The sequence below is a fragment of the Bufo bufo genome, chromosome 4, assembly GCF_905171765.1.
Source record: "Bufo bufo chromosome 4, aBufBuf1.1, whole genome shotgun sequence".
Taxonomy (NCBI): Eukaryota; Metazoa; Chordata; class Amphibia; order Anura; family Bufonidae; genus Bufo; species Bufo bufo.
The window spans coordinates 316,483,312-316,502,605 of record NC_053392.1 but is presented as its reverse complement, the minus strand read 5'-3'; the positions used below and the strand labels follow the sequence as shown (position 1 = coordinate 316,502,605).

The window sequence follows — 19,294 nt, the reverse complement described above, 5'->3', positions numbered from 1 at the left end:
CCTTATACTCCAGCACACTTTCTCTTTGCGTTCTCTTTTCCATTTCCCAATGTTTTGGGGCCTTCCCAAATTTATAAAAAAATTAATAAAAATGAAAAACAAAAACAAAAATAGGGTTGGTTACCTCCTCCTCCTTTACCGCCGCTTCCACCTACACTGCCACGTCCACCGACTCATCAACCTCCTACTCTATTTTGACCTCCGCCTTCTAGTTCAAGATTATTATTTTAATTTTTTTTTCTATTCTATGTTATTTTAAGTCATTTCCCTATCGACATTTGTTTGCAGGGCAATTGTCCTGCTCTTACCCCCATTTTGCTTCCTTTTGCAGCCCTCTAGCCCTTACTACAACTGTTTTACAGCCATTTTAGTACACCAAAGTTTGGGTCCCCATTGACTTCAATGGGGTTCGGGTTTGAGTTCGGGTCCCGAACCTTGACCCAAAGTTCAGCCGAACCCGGCGAACCCAAACAGCCACGGGTCCACTCATCCCTAGTCATCAATATTAAAATCCTGGAAAACCCCTTTAAGCTGGCAGCTCAGGGGGCGTGCCTTTTCTGTTGCAGCTGGTGGCAGTTGAAGAATGAAACTTAGTATGTATGTAAACCTCAGTGAGCCGGACAGAGACCTTAGAAAAAGAGCAAACAGCAGGTGGCGCTATAGATATGGATTTCAGTGAATAACTCAGTGGCTATATTACATTTTTAATTACATGCAATAACAAAAGTATTCAGATCCATGTGCTGGATTGAAAAATGTAGAATATTTTGACAACCTCTTTAATGATTACAATTGAATATTTAAACATAAACTGACTGTAATGCTCAATGCGCACTAGACCGTTTTTTTCTTAACTAACATAGAATCCTCCTCTGGCTAGATCATTTCATGTTCCATTTTGCAGTGTATAGAGGGAAATTAAAGCAACTCTGATTCAAGAAGAAATTTTCACATTAACTGGGTTACAAATAGATCGTTTACCTCATGCCCTCCTTTGCATCTTTTCAGCCGCAGATCTGCCAATACCCTAAAAAATGGCCGTACCACTACTCAGACTACCTGGTGCACCCTGTGCATTTGGCAGTCCAGAACAATTCCTGTTGCCCACGGGTAGGTCAGCACCACTCATGTGAGAAGTGCTGGCCAATCCAAGAACAGGGCTGGAGAAACAGGAAGCATCTTGGACTATCTGATGGACATTGTGCATCAAGTAATATGAGAATTGGTGCAGCCATCTTCGAGGAGCCTGAAAATCAGTGGATCTGCAGCTGAAAAGATGTAAAGGAGGTCCCTATGTAAGTGTTCTGTTCATTTCCCAGTAAATGTGATTTTTTTTCTTGAACCGGAGCGTCACTTTAAAAACAAACCCTCTTTATATATACCAAATGGAATCTATTGCACATACCACTTCTGTCCCTGCCGCAGCTAATCTGGGAAAAGAGCAAGGTTTGGTTTGTTTTGTGCCTGGCTGGGAAGCATCTTGTTTGGCAGAAACTTTTTCCCATTACTCTGCCAGTGAAGACCATAAAAAGTTAAACCCCAAACCTCTGTCAGCCCCCAGTCAAAAACAGAGGGCGAGTAAGGATTACTTTGGACTACTCTAACAAGGTTCTATCAGACTGTTTACTTAAGCAACTTGCAGGCTAAAGTTGGCTATACACATTAAGTTAATGTCACTGATTTTGGTGGGTCCAGCTGACCATCTAATGTCTGCGAGGGAAACCTGACATCTACCATTGGGGAAGAGAAGGATCAGGCAGTTGGATTTCAGCATGACCTATCCAGCGGTTTACTCCCCTCTACCATTCTGAAGACATGAATGCTTGGCCAAGACCAGTGTTCCTATGTATGATGGGTTCAGGAGAGATAGCTGCTACCCAAACAAGCATTTGGCCAACAGCTACCTAAAATGTGGCCAGCTTAAAAATATTTTTTTCTTGTTTTTATTTTTTTACTCATACATTTTTTTGTTTTATTGTCCGTTCAAACTGTAGGAACAAAAGCAAAATACAAATATTTTAATTACAATACCATACCTGTCCAGTGTAGGCAAAGTCAAGAGCCTGTTTTAAGCCAAGACTGGTGACACCATGTAAATTGACTTCATCGGCTTCACTTTCGACCATGCAAAGACTAAACATTGCCTGTATATTAAATGAGATGTCTATTAGTTGATTGACTTGGTGGTGTGTTTCTCAATTGTTACGTCCTAGGCCTTTGCACTTTAAAGTAAAAAAGACGTATTTACAGCACATCACTTTTCACAACATTGCATAATCTGAGTACAGTATGCAGCACAATAGCAATACGTGGCTATATAATACATATGGTTTGAAGAACCTAGCGCACCAAGTGTGGGCCCCATAACTCTGCGGCTTTTTCTTTCCAGCTCCTCTCGTGATTACCTGATTGTCCGGACCATTGTCATTGTGTCTAGCCTTGAAATCCTGCACCTGCGCATGTTATTTCAAACTCTCCTCAGAAGTTGGGATAGAGGACTATTCGACACATGCACTGATGTACAGGCACAGGATTTTAGAGCCAGGGATAACCACAATGTTCCTGTCAATCAAGCAAGACTGGTAGGCGCTGGAAATAGTAACATAGTTTGTAATGCTGAAAAAAAACATCTGTCCATCCAATTCAGCAAAAGAGGCAGAGCTATAGGGACCCTCCCTCGGTGCACTTGATTCCATATTTTCAGAGTCGGGAACTATAGCTCTGTCAGTTAAGCAAGGGTTGCCGGCCTTGGGAGGCCAAATAGGAGGTCCTATGGGGCACTGAGCAGCAGTGATGGCCAGTTCGCATTGTTCGCCTTCGAACATATGCGGGCTGCCATCTTTTTTCACAAGTTCTGCAAGGCACAGGTAAGCCCTTACCTGTGCCTGTGCGCGAGCCGGTCTGAAAACAAGTGCGGTCAGCGGGAGCAGGCAGTTCCGAGAACAGCCACCGGGGGCCTTCATCAGGCTGTTCTCGGAACTGCCTGCTCCCGGTGACCGCATTTGTTTTAAGACCGGCTCGCGGCACAGGCACAGGTAAGGGCTTACCTGTGCCTCGGCGGACTTGTGAAAAAAGATGGCAGCCCGCATATGTTCGCGGGCGAACAATGCGAACTGGCCATCACTGCTGAGCAGTACATGCCCCCCCTCCGTGCACTTTTTTAGTGTACAATAAAAGTAAAATGGAGCTGCATTAACCTGGTGTCCAAAGGATTAGCCTCATCCTGGCACCAGTAGAGGACAGTATAGTAAATTTAGCATTGTACTGTGCTGCAGAGAGGAGCTACTAGACAGCCAATGCACTTCAGTAATACAGAGCACGCTGACCGGCCCTACTTGCCTACAGTGTGGTTCATGGTGTCTAATCAAAGGCATTTTGCCTATGACAATGTATGTTCACATAACCTTTTGCAATAAAATTTCAGAAACTCCAACATGTTGCCAACTATCAAATCATGATATTGAATTTGCACAACCCAAATGTATCTATAGGGCCCAATGACCCAATGCGTGGCAAAAGAGTTTCTGCTTGACACACACCGGGTGGCTATGAATTAGTAAACCTTTTTCACCAGATGGATTAGCACAGTAGACTGTGCTATGACATACACAGGCAAAGACAAAAAAATATGTTATTTTACAATGTCACCCACAATGTCACAGTTTTCCATCAGGAACATAAGGGGAGATTTATCAAAACTGGTGCAAAAGGAAACTTGTCTAGTTTCCCATAGCAACCAAACAGATTCAACTTTGCATTTTTTCAGAGACTCATTTGAGAATGAAAGGATCAATTTGATTGGTCGCTAGGGGCAACAAAGTCAGTTTTCCTTTACAACAGCTTTCATAAATCTCTCCCATAGTGTCAAAGGATGGCAAAACCTAAACGTGAACAAGGCCGAATTTGAACTTGGTTTTGCAGTACACTGGCTAAGAAAAATCATCATATACCAACTGTTTTCGGGAGAACTGCCATTCATGTTCCCAGACTTCCATTCATGACACCTACATATAAGACCCAGGGAAAACAATGGACCTGGGATCAGCAACCTCCAGCACCCTCCAGTATGTATACTAGCTTGGCTGTTCTTGGAACTCCCACAGAAGTGAAGGCAGCATGCTAGGACCTGAATGTTTTGCAACACCTGGAATGCAGGAAGTTGCTGACCCGTGAAATAGAATTACTGGTAGCCCAGCGGAGATGTCATGAGATCACTCCTGCTTGTAAAAAAACATTCCTGTTTATTAGGGAATTGCTACTTATGCTGCTCCCTAATATCATTATTAAACTAACTCCAAACCAGTTTCACCTTAATTAGTTAACAGGGCAGATTTATCAAAACTGGTGCAAAGGAAAACTGTCTTAGTAGCCCATAGCAACCAATTGGATTCCACTTTTCATTGGTTCCGAGCTCCTTTGGAAAATGCGATGGGAAACTAAGCCAGTTTTCTTTTTCACCGGGGTCATATAGTTTCATATAATGTGTGGCCAACTTACATCCTACCTGTGGTTTCAGGTGACTGTTTAGAATAAGATGTGCTGTGTACATGAAGAATAACACTAAATCTGGCCATTATATGACTTGCATCCTACATTCATCATCAGTTTTCCTCTCTGCAGGTTCGGTCTAGCTCTAAATATCTGTTTTCCCTTAGATAGTGGGTCTTATGATGTCTCCTATAAACTGCAAAAGGAGAAGGGTGATCCTGCTCCCTATCTCTCTGTGGCATACTTTCAAGAGCAGCAGTTGCAGCATAGAGGATAATATACGGCAATACTGAGCTGTGTAGCTGTGAATCCAGAACTGGAGTAGACTTCTATGGGCTATAGCCACAACCTTGTTTCTCAGTGGGCTGCTAACTTGTCTTCATTGAAGTTACATTTTTTATATCAACGTTGACAGGACTAAGCATCAGTGTTCAGTAACAAAACCAACACTACTGAGCTCTTATAGCATGATCTTCATCAAAAGTCTAGGGGAAATGACATAAAAGCCATTGTCAACACATTCGTCAAAGTAAAATGTAAGGATATGCAATCATATATTCTAAAGCTTAATGGAAGTATGTTAGCCCCCAAATCACCTTTAAACGGTGTTTGATGCCTGGTAGGGCTGCCTCACTACATTAGAACTAAATGCCTAATCCAATCCTGCAATCTTCAGAAATTTGACTTGTAAATTAACACCTAAGGATGGGCCAGAGCCGCTCGATGTACTTCAGCTCCCTTTTCCTTGCAAGCTCCTGCCTCTCTTGCTTGATTGTCAAGGACAGGCTTGCTTTGCTTCTCCCTGAAATCCTACACCTGCGCCGAAAGTGTGAAACTCAGAGTATGCGCAGAACAGCTCCCTCTCCAAGCCTGGCTTCAATGGACTGTACTGTACTGCACATGCGCTAATGTTAGAACAACACAGGCATGTGATTTCAGGGCCAGGCAGGATGATGTGAAGGAAGCCTTACCCTGTCAATCAGGCAAGAGAGGAACGCTCTTGGAGGAGAAAGTGTAGGAACCATGAGGCATTGGGATAGGCCATCACTAGATCAGCAGTGGTCCACATCCTGCACCCCTGCCAATCAGCTGTTCAGCAATAGCTCTGGCACCAGAAGCAGACAGCTCCGTCAACTTTGTATTGGACTGAGCTTGTTAGTGTTCCCATTAAAGTGCGGGGTATCAGACCCACACCGATCAGCTAGTGATGGCCTAACCTGTGGATAGACCATGATTTAGTAAAAGGTGGACAACGCCTTTAAAAGCAATGTTTGTGCTGAAAGACTCCCTTAAATGAATCTCAAATTCAAATATACTTAAAATCGACCAGAAACTATTGTGTTATTTTAAGGGTACAGGAAGTAATCTAGAAAAAGACAAGAATATAAAGACTTACCCGAAAATAATCACTGCAGGCTGCCAACACGGCCTTATGGGCATGGAACTTCTGCTCTTCAGCAACAAGGGTGACATCACACAGTATACCGTCGCTCCTCTGCTGATTTAACGCAGACAGAACAGCATCTTTGTGTGACATGGACTGGCAATGCCTCTGACCTGTTAGCATTTCTTTAGTACTGTAGAAAGAAATATGTGAAGTCTCATTCAAAATATAATGATGTTAAAAAATTGAATTATATAAAGCAATAGAAAACTAGTTTACAGCAGCAGTTCCACCATTATACTGTACATAGAAAACACATTTCATGTGCTAAGAACTGAATATAGCTTTCTTGTGCCCTTCTATTTATATTTTAGTTAAAGGGAACCTGTCACCGGGATTTTGTGTATAGAGCTGAGGACATGGGTTGCTAGATGGCCGCTAGCACATCCGCAATACACAGTCCCTATAGCTCTGTGTGCTTTTATTGTGTCAAAAAACTGATTTGATACATATGCAAATTAACCTGAGATGAGTCCTGTACGTGAGATGAGTCAGGGACAGGACTCATCTCAGGGTAATTTGCATATGTATCAAATCGTTTTTTTTTTTTACACAATAAAAGCACATAGAGCTATGGGTATTGGGTATTGCAGATGTGCTAGAGGTGATCTAGCAACCCATGTCCTCAGCTCTATACACAAAATCCCAGTGACAGGTTCCCTTTAAAGGGGTTGTCCCATGACAACAACTTATTCCCTATCCCTGTCTGATCAGTGAGGGTCTAACCTTTGGGGCCCCTGCTGATCACTAGAACTGAGGCCAATGTTTACCATATGAATGGAGTGGCAGACAGACAGTACAAGCGTTCGGCTATCTCCGACAGCCTCACAGATTTGAATGGATTGTCGGACACACATGAGTGTCTGCGGCTCCATTCAAACAGAGGGAAACATGGGCCCCGTTCTGGTGATCAGAGTTGGCCCCAGTGGTCAGACCCCGCCAATTAAACATTTATCCCTTATCCTTTGGATAGGAGATAAGTTGTTGTCATGGGACAACAACCTTAAAAGGAGAACTCCCGTCTGAGATATTTATGGCATGTCCACAGAGTTTGCCATATACTGTATGTCTACTACCCGGGGGTCCCACATCTGATCCTCATTTCACCAGGTGGTATTTGCTTTTTTGGCTCTGTCTGTAATAACCATAATGCTGAATGGAGATAGTTGTGCACATACAGTCACTTCTCCATCCGGACTGTGGCTGGATGCAGCTGCTTCATATGGGCTGACCTGGGAGCCCTATCAGACATTTCTTACATATCCTGTGTCTCAGATGTGTATACCTCTTTAACAAATAACGGTAAGAAATGGTTAAAATAGAATCTGCGATATTTCGTTTTTTCGCTGTCAATTGTTGTTAATGACGCTGTGCACCCTGCATTCTCACCTTGTGTCTATAAATACATTAGCATACAGTATGTAAGGATATCGCCTATGAGAGCAGTAGTTGATGTCGGCATATCAACCTTATTGAATGCAACATCATTTTCAGTTTATTTCTGCGTCAATGTAAAATGACCTTAGGATCACATACAGTAAAGAGTACAAGTATGCATATTCCCTATAAATGTATATGTCACAGTGATCTGAAGGATGACGGGTGAGGAGCAGGAGAGCTGAAGGGCATCTCAAGCAAATTCTCTTAGAAGGGAATATATTATGCGACTTATGCCAGTGTTCTTGCATAATAAGTTGCAAATTCTGGGGCATGCTGGTTTTGCACCAAAATTTACAACTTTTTGCACATCACCACTGAAGCCAGTCATTGGCTGCAGTGGTGCATATGACCATACCCATGGCCGGCCAGATATAAATAGTGCAGGAACCGGAAGATGGAGACAGTGGAGGATCAGAGTAGCGTGAAGCAGGCTATGAGCATTACATAACATATAATAATTACCGGAAAACCCCTTTAACACTTATCTCACCACTTTTTAACAGTAATGTGGGACATGTTTAGTGGAGGGGGCTGAAGTCCCCCATTCATTTATGAGCGTATACTGATCATAAAAGTATAAACATAAAAATAAAAGAATGGCAAGGGCAAAGAAAAAGTCAAAACCTGGTGATTGGTATGATTGGCATCAGGAATGGGGCTAACCACTCAGTTCCTCCCCTCTTAGGCCTCATGCACACGACCGTTGTTGGGTTCCGTGTCCGTTGTTCCGTTTTCCGTGATTTTCTGCGGACCCATTGACTTTCAATGGGTCCGTTGAAAACTCGGAAAATGCACCGTTTGTCATCCGCGTCCGTGATCCGTGTTTCCAGTCCGTTAAAAAATATGACCTGTCCTATTTTTTTCACGGACAACGGTTCACGTACCCATTCAAGTCAAAAACACGGAGGCACACAAGATTGTCATCCGCGTCCGTGTCTGTTTTTTTCCTATAATTTTCAAGGCAAGCTTGACTGTTAGATTTTTTTTTCACTTTTCATGTCTGGTGATCCTCCAAAAATCAAGGAAGACACACGGACAAAAAAATGGAAACGGATCACGGAACAACGGAACCCCGTTTTGCGGACCGTGAAAAAATACTGTCGTGTGCATGAGGCCAAAGTAGGAGTGGGCTAGGGACCAGAAAACTAGCTCATTTGTGAGACCACTACTCCAGAGAAACTGCAAGAATACAGAACTACGGATACATTCAAAGCATTTATAGTCAGCAAAGTGACCAGCAACCATAGCTAGCCAGACACTGCTCAGACACCCATCACATCCAGGCCAGGCCCACTCAAAAGCCACATCTACAGCCACAAGTGCTAGCATTCAGGTGTTAGCCACAAGTTCAGGGGAACGATATCAGCGAGTTAGGCTACTTTCACACTTGAGGCAGAGCGATCCAGCAAGCAGTTCCGTCGCCGGAACTGCCTGCCGGATCCCGCAATCTGCATGCAAACGGACAGCATTTGTAGACGGATCCGTTATATATATTTTTTTCACATTTTTACCGGTCTGCACATGCGCAGACCCGAAGGATGAATCCGGCATTGCAGTATTTTTAATGCCGGATCAGGCACTAATACATTTCAATGTAAATTAATGCCGAATCCGGCATTCCGGCAACTGATCCGGAATTTTGGACGGAGATAATACCGCAGCATGCTGCTCAGTGACTGAACTGAAGGCATCCTGATAACGGATTTCTCTCCATTCAGAATGCATGGGGATAAAACTGATCAGTTCTTTTCCGGTATTGAGCCCCTAGGATGGAACTCAGTGCCGGAAAAGAAAACCGCTAGTGTGAAAGTACCCTAAGCATACCAGTGGTGCCGTTATCTGCTACTTTGCCAGTCACCATACATCATCTGGGGAGAGAAATTTCACTGTATACAAATACTGCTGGATGTACTACAATTACTAATACTTATAAGTAAAGAGAGACTTTTATTCTGAGGGAGTACACCGTCACACATCATCTCATCAGGGCCACTGGCTCCTCAGGGGCTCGCTGCACTACCTTTAACCTTTACCAGCAATATTTGGAAAATAAAGGGCTGTCTCACTTCAGTAAGTGGCATTTATCATGTAGACAAAGTTAATACAAGACACTCACTAATGTATTGTTATTATCCATATTGCTCCCTTTGCTGGCTGGATTCATTTTTCCGTCACATTATACACTGCTCGTTTCCATAGTTACGACCACCCTTCAATCCGTGAGAGTGCACATAGGCTAGCATTTTTCCCTATAGTGTGCAAGCATGACCACCACTGCTGGATTACAGGGCGGTCTTAACCATGGAAACGAGCAGTGTATAATGTGATGGAAAAATGAATCCAGCCAGCAAAGGAGGCAATATGGGCAATCGCAATACATTAGTAAGTGCCTTGTATTAACTTTATCTACAAGATAAATGCCATTTTCTGAAGTGACACAACCCCTTTAAGCAATGTCTAGACATTCTACATAAGAATGTTATGGTACGGAGTAGAACTTATTTCCTGATGAACAGATATTGTCTATGCCGCAAGACAGCAAGAAATTCCTATATTATGATATGATTAATAAAATTATGTTTTTAATGTGGAATACTATATTTTAGGAAGCAGAGGTCCTCTGTGCAAGGACAGTGCTGTTCTATGGTCTATTGATCTTTAACGCTTTAGGGCCAGGGCAATTTTAATTTCATTTTCTCCTCCTCACCTCCCCGCCTTCCAACAGCCATAACTTTTTAAAATTTTCCATTCACATGCCACATTTATGAAAAGTCAAATGTTGTTTGATAAATTTGTCTTATCCTTAAACCTAAGGCCCCTTTCACATGAGCGAGTTTTCCATGCGGGTGCAATGCGTGATGTGAACGCATTGCGCCCGCACGGAATCGGGAGCCATTCATTTCAATGGGTCTGTGTAAATTACCGTTGGTTTTCACGCATCACTTGTGCGTTGCATGAAAATTGCAGCATGTTCTATATGCTGCAATTTTCGCGCAACGCTGGACCCATAGAAGTGAATGGGGCTGCGTGAAAATCGCAAGTGCGGATGCGATGCGTTTTTCATGAATGGTTGCTAAGAGATGTTGTTTGTAAACATTCAGTTTTTTATCACGAGCGTGCAAAACGCATTAAATTGCATTGCACCCGCGCGATAAAAACTCAACAACTGAACGCGATCGCAAACAAAACTGAATGGACTTGCTTGCAAAATCGAGCAGTTTTCACTGAACGCATCCGGACCAAATCTGGACACGTTCGTCTGCAAGGGGCCTAACACTTTTGTCTAGAAAAACTACTTCAGTTTTCCTACTCTGCCCTTCTACTAGAGTGAGATTAAGGGCTCATGCACACGATCGTATGTATTTTGCGGTCTGCAAAAAAAGGATCCTGAAAAAAATTTGGATGACGTCCGTGTGCATTCTGTATTTTGTTGAATGGAAGAGCTGGCCCCTAATAGAACAGTACTATCCTTGTCTGTAATGCGGACAATAATAGGGCATGTTCTATTTTTTTGCAGAACGAAAATACGGACATACAGAAACGGAATGCACATGGAGTAACTTCCGTTTTTTCTGTGGACCCATTGAAATAAATGGTTCCGCATACAGTCCGCAAAAAAACTAGTACGGACATGGAAAGAAAATACGTTCTGAAATGTTTCTGCCGAGATTCGAACTATAGAGCTACATGTTAACCTGCACAGAAATATAAAATAAGTCTTCTGCTGAATAGGAATACTCACTACATCAGAAACTTCTATGAGGTTTCTGACACACTTTAGCATTCAGCTTTATAGCTGAGTGGATAAGGTCCTTGGCTCTAATGTACAATGTTGGGAGTTCAAATCCTGGCAGAGACTTTTCAGAAATTAGATTTAAATACACTGGGGTGTCCACAAGCACTGACTCCATATATGGATATAGCTACACTGAACAAAAATATAAACACAACACTTTCGGTTTTGCTTCTATTTTGCATGAGCTGAACTAAAAGATCTAAAACATTTTCTACATACACAAAAGACCCATTACTCAAATATTGTTCACAAATCTGTCTAAATCTGTGTTAGTGAGCACTTCTCCTTTGCCGAGATAATCCATCCCACCTCACAGGTGTGGTATATCAAGGTGCTGATTAGACAGCATGAATATTGCACAAGTGTGCCTTAGACTGCCCACAATAAAAGACCACTCTGAAATGTGTACAGTTTTGCCTTACTGGGGGGAAGGGGGGGTCTGAAAACCAGTCAGTATCTGGTGTGGCCACAGCTGTAAGGTGGGATGGATTATCTCAGCAAAGAAGAAGTGCTCACTAACACAGATTTTTATCTTTGAGTTCAGCTCATGCAAAATGGGAGTGTCAGTATGGGGTCTGTTTCCCCACCGCAGGGTGGCAGATGGCTGTCTGCACATCGCAGCACGATCGGTCCCAGTAGTCCCAGTACTGGCTTACCTTGTAGGAGATGCAGGCGCCCGCCAGCATACCGCCGCATCCGTCCTCACTGCCAGGTGTCATCTGATGCGCTATAGCGCGAGCGCACCTCTCCCTTTCTTATAGGAGTAGGCAGCTGGTTCCTGATTACCGTCCCCACCCGGAGGCGGGACTATTTGTATTTAAGGCAGCTTCACTCATCATGAAGTGCCCAACAGTGGTTGTTGTACCTCTTGACTTCCGCTGAAGCATCCCACTGTGTCTGTTTATTGGATTTCCTGGATTCTGACCTCTGCTTCGTTTGACTACGCATCTGCCTGCCGTCTGTTTATTGGATCACCTGGATTATAGACCTCTGCACTGTCTGACTACGCATCTGCCCATCGCCTCCTGTAAGTCTGCCTGGATCCAGACCCTGCACTGCCTGACAACGAGACCGCTTATATCTGCACGCTATATTGCTCTGAACTTTGTGTTGCCTGTATCTGTCAAGTGACTTTTAAATACTGTCTGCCAGTAAAGACCATCTGTTCCTTTACTCTGCCTTTGTTGGACTCTGTTCACACTACTGCAGGTAGCTGCATTCTGGGTAACTGGTGCAGACACCAGGGTCCTGACTCTGAGAGTCAGCAGTCAGCAATACTGGACTAATTCCCAGTCCTCTATCAGCTGACACAGAGGATCCACATCCTGAGGTCGTAACAGTACGCTTGGGCCAGGAATGTCTGAGCTACTACAGGAACTTGAACAACAGAGTACCACCCAGAAACAAGTGATAAATTACTTGCAGCATGTAGCTGCTCGCCTGGACTCCCTTTCTACAGCACAGTCTGCACAGGCTCCTACTGCTCCTGCTGTCCCTGTTGCAGCTGCAGCGCAGCCAAGCTTTTCCGGACCACGATTATATGCTCCGCCCCGTTACAGCAGCAATCCAAAAACCTGTCGTGGGTTTCTTAACCAATGTACAATTCACTTTGAACTGCTTCCTCATCACTTTCAATCAGACCGAGCTAAAGTGGCGTTTATTATCTCTCCTCTCGAGGGTGAGGCTCTGGCCTGGGCGAATCCAATATGGGAGAGATCTTGCCCTATCACCAGTAATGTGGCACTATTTATGGACTCTTTTAAGAGGGTGTTTGAGGAGCCAGGTCGAGCTTCTTCTGCGGCCTCCTCGCTGCTGCACGTCCGTCAAGGAAGCTGGTCGGTGGGCCAATATGCGATTCATTTCCGCACCTTAGCGTCTGAAGTTTCATGGAATGAGAAGGCTTTGGTGGCGGCCTTTTGGGAAGGTTTGTCTGGACGTATTAAGGACGAACTTACAGGTCGTGATGTGCCTACCTCCCTTGAGGCTCTGATCTCTCTGGCTATTAAAATCGACATACGGTTTTCGGAGCGAGCTCAGGAGGTCCGTCGGGAAAAAAGACTTCCACAACACCTGTTTAAGTCTAATATGTCTCAGCCTCCATTACGCACCTCCTTTTCGGATCCTGAACCCATGCAGGTGAATTCCACTTGACTCTCGGATGAGGAACGTCGTCTTCGCATATCTTCTGGACTCTGCCTCTACTGTGGTGGTCCGGGGCACCGTGTCCGCAACTGTCCCCAGAAGTCGGGAAACTCCAATGCTTAGGGTCTTTGGGAGAGGCGGCCCTAGGCAAAAACTGTTCCACTCTCCAAATTCCTGTGACTCTGGTTCTTGGGGGCATCTAGAACTCCATATCCGCTTCCTTGGATTCCGGGTCTGCGGAGAACTTCATACACCAAGCTATGTTGAGTCAATACTACATTCCTGTACGCCTGCTTAAAAATCCCCTGCTGGTGACTGCCGACAGTGGACAAGTACTGACAGATCCAGTGCGGTTCATCACTGAGCCGTTGGAACTGCGGGTGGGGTGGTTACATGTTGAAAAGATTTCTCTATATGTGCTCCCTGAACTGTCCCATTCTCTTTTGCTGGGGTTGCCCTGGCTTAGGATGCACAATCCAGTAATCGAGTGGAGCTCTGGAGAGGTTCTTCATGGGGACAGCTGTGCCAAGGCAAGTGCTTATGTTCTATTCAACGAAGGGTCTCTATATCCCTCCCTAAAAACCTGGAGGCCTTGCCGGTGGTCTATCATTCCTTTGCGGATGTGTTTGATAAAATTTACCACCTGGGACATCTCCTCCTCGGGGTCGTGTTTATCCTCTGTCTCCTGCTGAATCGCAGGCTACAGCAGATTACATTAAGGAGAACCTTGAGAGGGGATTCATCAGGAAGTCTTCTTCACCCCAGGGGCAGGATTCTTTTTTGTGAAAAAGAAAGATGGGTCTCTTCGCCCCTGTATAGACTACCGTGGTCTGAATAAGATCACCATCAAGAATAAATACCCTTTACCGTTAATTTTTGCGGGGGGCATATCATTTAATACGGATTCGTGAGGGTGACGAATGGAAGACAGCTTTAAATACCAGGGATGGCCACTATGAATACCTCGTTATGCCCTTCGGACTCAGTAATGCCCCTGCTGTCTTCCAGGAGTTTATCAATGATATTTTTTGAGATCTGCTCTATTCTTGTGTTGTTGTCTATTTGGATGATATTCTTATTTTTTCCAGAGACATCAGAACTCATCGCAGGCATGTGCAGACGGTCTTACAATGCTTACGAGAGAATCGTCTGTACGCTAAATTGGAAAAGTATGTCTTTGAAAAGTTGTCCCTGCCCTTCCTGGGGTACATCGTCTCGGATCATGGTCTTAAAATGGATCCTGGAAAGGTGGCAGCAGTGCTCGACTGGCCCCATCCCTCCGGCCTGAAGGCAATACAAAAGGTTCTTGGGTTTTGCCAATTACTATCGTCAATTCATCCGTAATTTTTCTACCCTGACAGCTCCTATTTCCGGTCTGACCAAGAAGGGTGCCAATCCCAAACAATGGTCCCCTGAAGCAGAGACGGAAATTTTCGTCCCTCAAGCAAGCCTTTTCTTCAGCTCGTCCTTAGACGCCCAGAACCCAACAAACAGTTATTTTTGGAGGTGGATGCATCCTCCGTGGGAGCCGGGGCGGTCCTGTCACAGAAGAATGCCTCAGGTCGTATGTCTTCTTCTGGGTTTTTTTCTAAGTTATTTTCCACTGCCGAAAAAAACTATTCTATTGGGGACAGGGAACTCCTAGCAATTAAGTTGGCTCTAGAGCAGTGGTGCCCAACCATTTTTCGTCTTAGGGCCGCACTAGACTTGGTATAAATTTTGTGGGCCGGAACCAGGTAGCTTTGCCAGAAAGAAATGCAAACGCTGTGAGGGGGCACGTGTGAGCATTACTACTGTGAATAGGGCACATATCTGGCATAAATACTGTGAGGGGGCACATATCTGGGCATAACTACTGTGAGGGGGCACATATCAGGGTATAACTACTATGAGGAGGGCACATATCAGGGCATAACTACTGTGAAGAGGGCACATATCTGGGCATAACTACTGCGAGGGGGCACATATCTGGGAATAACTACTGTGAGGGGGCATGTGTGAGCATTACGTCTGTGAAGAGGGCACATATCTTGGCATTATTACTGTGAGGGGGCACATATCTGGGCATAACTACTGTGAGGGGGCATGTATGAGCATTACTACTGTGAAGAGGGCACATATCTTGGCATTATTACTGTGAGGGGTCATGTGATGTATACATGTGTGTAATGTATGTAGTGCAGTATGTGATGATCACACACTGCACTACATACATTACACACATGTATACATCACATACTGCGCTGTCACCTTCTTCTGCAGGTCTACCTTGATGTCTGGTCTTTAGGCTTCAGTCAGATCCTCCACCGCCATGCTTGCGCTGCCAGGAGCTGGCCCCTCCTCCTTTCATCTCCTGCCGGCTTCTCCTAAAGCAGGGCGCTCTATCGCTCCAGTTCCGCCCAATCTTACCAATCAGGGGCGTAGCTAGAAATAACTGGGCCCCATAGCAAAAAAATGTATGGGGCCCCCCCTCACGGATCTCCCACCCCCACATACCTATCGGACCTCCCACCCCTTCCAGAGCTCCCACCCAAACACCCGTCCAGGACCTCCCACCCCAACATCCCCACACCCCTCCCTAGATCCCCCTAAGTGTCATCCACAGATCCCCCCGTAAGTGTCATCCACAGATCCCCCCTCAGTGTCATCCACAGATCCCCCCCTCAGTGTCATCCACAGATCCACCCCCTCAGTGTCATCCACAGATCCCCCCCTCAGTGTCATCCACAGATCCCCCCCTCAGTGTCATCCACAGATTCCCCCTCAGTGTCATCCACAGATCCCCCCCTCAGTGTCATCCACAGATCCCCCCCTCAGTGTCATCCACAGATCCCCCCCTCAGTGTCATCCACAGATCCCCCCCTCAGTATCATCCACAGATCTCCCCCCCCTCAGTGTCATCCACAGATCCCCCCCTCAGTGTCATCCACAGATATCCTCCCCACCTAGAGCCGCTTCCTAGCTAATTTAGTCACTGCACTTGCCTCTGTATAATTGAAGAGAAGTGCCGCCGTAATCTCGCACAGGCGCACTGGCAGAGTCCAGGAAGACGGTGCATGCACACTTCGATGCCTCTGCCAGTGCGCCTGTGCGAGATTACGGCGCTTCTCTTCAATTTCACAGAGGCAAGTGCAGTGAATAAATTAGCTAGGAGGCGGCACTGGGCGGGGAGATTGCAGGCACAGGCAGCATCGCTTTGCTGCCTGTGCCGTTCGCAGCGCACCCTGCGCTAATAAAGTCCTGTTACTGCGCGGGCCGCATGACACGGCTTCGCGGGCCGCATTTGGCCCGTGGGCCGTAGGTTGGGCATTACTGCTCCAGAGGAATGGAGATATCTTCTGGAAGGTTCTAGCCTACCGCTACCGGTCATAATTTATACCGATCATAAGAACCTGACCTATTTGCAGACAGCTCAACGACTCAATCCTCGTCAGGCTCATTGGTCTCTCTTCTTTGCCTGATTTAATTTTCAACTGCATTTTCGGTCCGCTGACAAAAATATCAAAACGGATGCTCTCTCCAGGTCCTTTGAAACCACAGATTCAGAAGACGAACCCCAGTTCATCATTGAACCAACTAAAGTAGTCCCAGTGGCTCCAGTCAACCTGTCCAAGGTTCCCCCAGGTAAGATCTTTGATCCAGAATCTAAACGAAGGAAGGGTTTATGGTGGGGGCATGCATCCAAGATTGCTGGCCTTTCAGGCCAACGGGGGACCTTGAATCTCATCTCAAGACATTACTGGTGGCCATCCATAACCGCGGATATTGGAGACTTTGTGGCTTCCTGTACCTTGTGTGCCCAGAATAAGTCTCCGAGACTGAAACCTGCAGGTTTATTATTGCCTCTACCGGTGCCTGAGGTCCCCTGGCAGCATATTGGTATGGACTTTATAACCAATTTACCTGTCTCCGAGGGCTGTACAGTCATTTGGGTTGTCGTTTACCGTTTCTCTAAGATGTCACACTTTATTCCGCTTCCAGGTCTGCCATCTGCTCCTCGTCTGGCTGAACTATTAATTTTACATATCTTCCGCCTTCATGGATTTCCTTTCCATATCGTCTCGGATAGAGGAGTACAATTCACCTCCCGGTTCTGGAGAACTTTATGTAAGTCTCTGAATGTCTCTTTGGGCTTTTCTTATGCCTATCATCCACAGTCTAAGGGCCAGGTGGAACGCATGAACCAAATATTGATCAGCTTCCTGCGACATTTCACCAATGCCCATCAGGACGACTGGGCGAAGCATCTTCCCTAGGCGGAATTTGCTCATAACAATAGAGTCAACCAAGACACAGGTAAATCTGCATTTTTTGTGGTCTACGGACGACATCCAAGTGTTCCTCTTCCCATGCAACCTTCTTCTGTAGTTCCTGCAGCAGATTCCTGTGTTGAGCAGCTGTCTCGGGTCTAATCTGACACTAAGGTATCGCTTCGGAGAACAGCGGACCAGATGAAAAGGTCTGCGGATAAGAGGCGCAGACCTCCTCCTCAGTTTGCCATTGGAGACAAGGTATGGCTTTCTTCTAAGACTATCCGTCTCAGACTTCCCTCTTACAAACTGGCTCAGAGATTCTTGGGACCTTTTTCTGTGATCAAGAAAATTAATCCTGTTGCCTACAAGCTCAAACTACCTGCTACCTTGTGGATTCCCAACTCATTTCATATTTCGTTACTTAAGCCAGCTGTCTTTAACAGGTTTTGCATAGGCACTTCACAGAACCCTCCTCCTGTCACTATGGATGATGAGTTTGAAGTCAAGGACATTCTACACAGGAGGATTATCAAAGGTAAGACCTTTTATTTGGTGAAATGGAAGGGCTACGGGCCTGAAGAAAGGTCATGGGAATCCATGGAGAATATTCATGCTCCTCTGTTGCTGAAGAAATTTCTCTCCAGTTCAGCCGTGTGGAGGAGGGGCGTAAGAGGGGGGGTGCTGTCAGTATGGGGTCTGTGTCCCCACCGCAGGGTGGCAGATCGCTGTCTGCACATCGCAGGACCATGGGTCCCAGTACTGGCTTACCTTGTAGGAGAAGCAGGCGCCCGCCAGCATACCGCCGCATCCGTCCTCAAATATTGTTCACAAATCTGTCTAAATCTGTGTTAGTGAGCACTTCTCCTTTGCCGAGATAATCCATCCCACCTCACAGGTGTGGCATATCAAGGTGCTAATTAGACAGCATGAATATTGCACAGGTGTGCCTTAGACTGCCCACAATAAAAGACCACTCTGAAATGTGTACTGTTTTGCCTTACTGGGGGGGGGGGGGGGGGGGGGGGTCAGAAAACCAGTCAGTATCTGGTGTGGTCACAGCTGTAAGGAGGGATGGATTATCTCAGCAAAGAAGAAGTGCTCACTAATACAGATTTTTATCTTTGAGTTCAGCTCATGCAAAATGGGAGTGTCAGTATGGGGTCTGTTTCCCCACCGCAGGGTGGCAGATCGCTGTCTGCACATCGCAGCACAATGGGTCCCAGTAGTCCCAGTACTGGCTTACCTTGTAGGAGACGCAGGCGCCCGCCAGAATACCGCCGCATCCGTCCTCACTGCCAGGTGTCATCTGATGCGCTATAGCGCGCGCGCACCTCTCCCTTTCTTATAGGAGTAGGCAGCTGGTTCCTGATTACCGTCCCCACCCGGAGGAGGGACTATTTGTATTTAAGGCAGCTTCACTCATCATGAAGTGCCCAAGCGTGGTTGTTGTACCTCTTGACTCCCGCTGAAGTGCAGTATCCCAGGGGGTCAGTAGCCGCTTTGGGTATGCGGGGAGTCGTAGTGCAGGGCAACCCACTAACCTGGGATTCACTGTCGTCTTCAATCTGGGTAAATACTGGAACAGGCAGTTCATAAATGTTGTGACGCCAGTGCCAATTGAACGGTGACACACCGTGTAGTGATAGGTGGAATAATAGAGTAGCCCAGGTATTCATACAACAGGTCAACTTTACTGCATGGATTTGTAGTAGGATGAACAGCCAGAGAATA

General features: G+C 45.7%; 1 protein-coding gene across 1 annotated transcript in view; it reads right to left on the bottom strand.

The window, feature by feature from the left end:
- KLHL32 (kelch like family member 32) overlaps positions 1-19,294 on the bottom strand; it is a 316,085-nt gene that overhangs the window by 181,722 nt on the left and 115,069 nt on the right. The window contains exons 3-4 of the mRNA XM_040428786.1: positions 5,885-6,065; positions 2,037-2,144 (exon numbers count right to left, since the gene is read on the bottom strand). Coding sequence (XP_040284720.1) covers positions 2,037-2,144; positions 5,885-6,065 — 289 coding nt within the window. The remainder of the gene's footprint in view (positions 1-2,036; positions 2,145-5,884; positions 6,066-19,294) is intronic.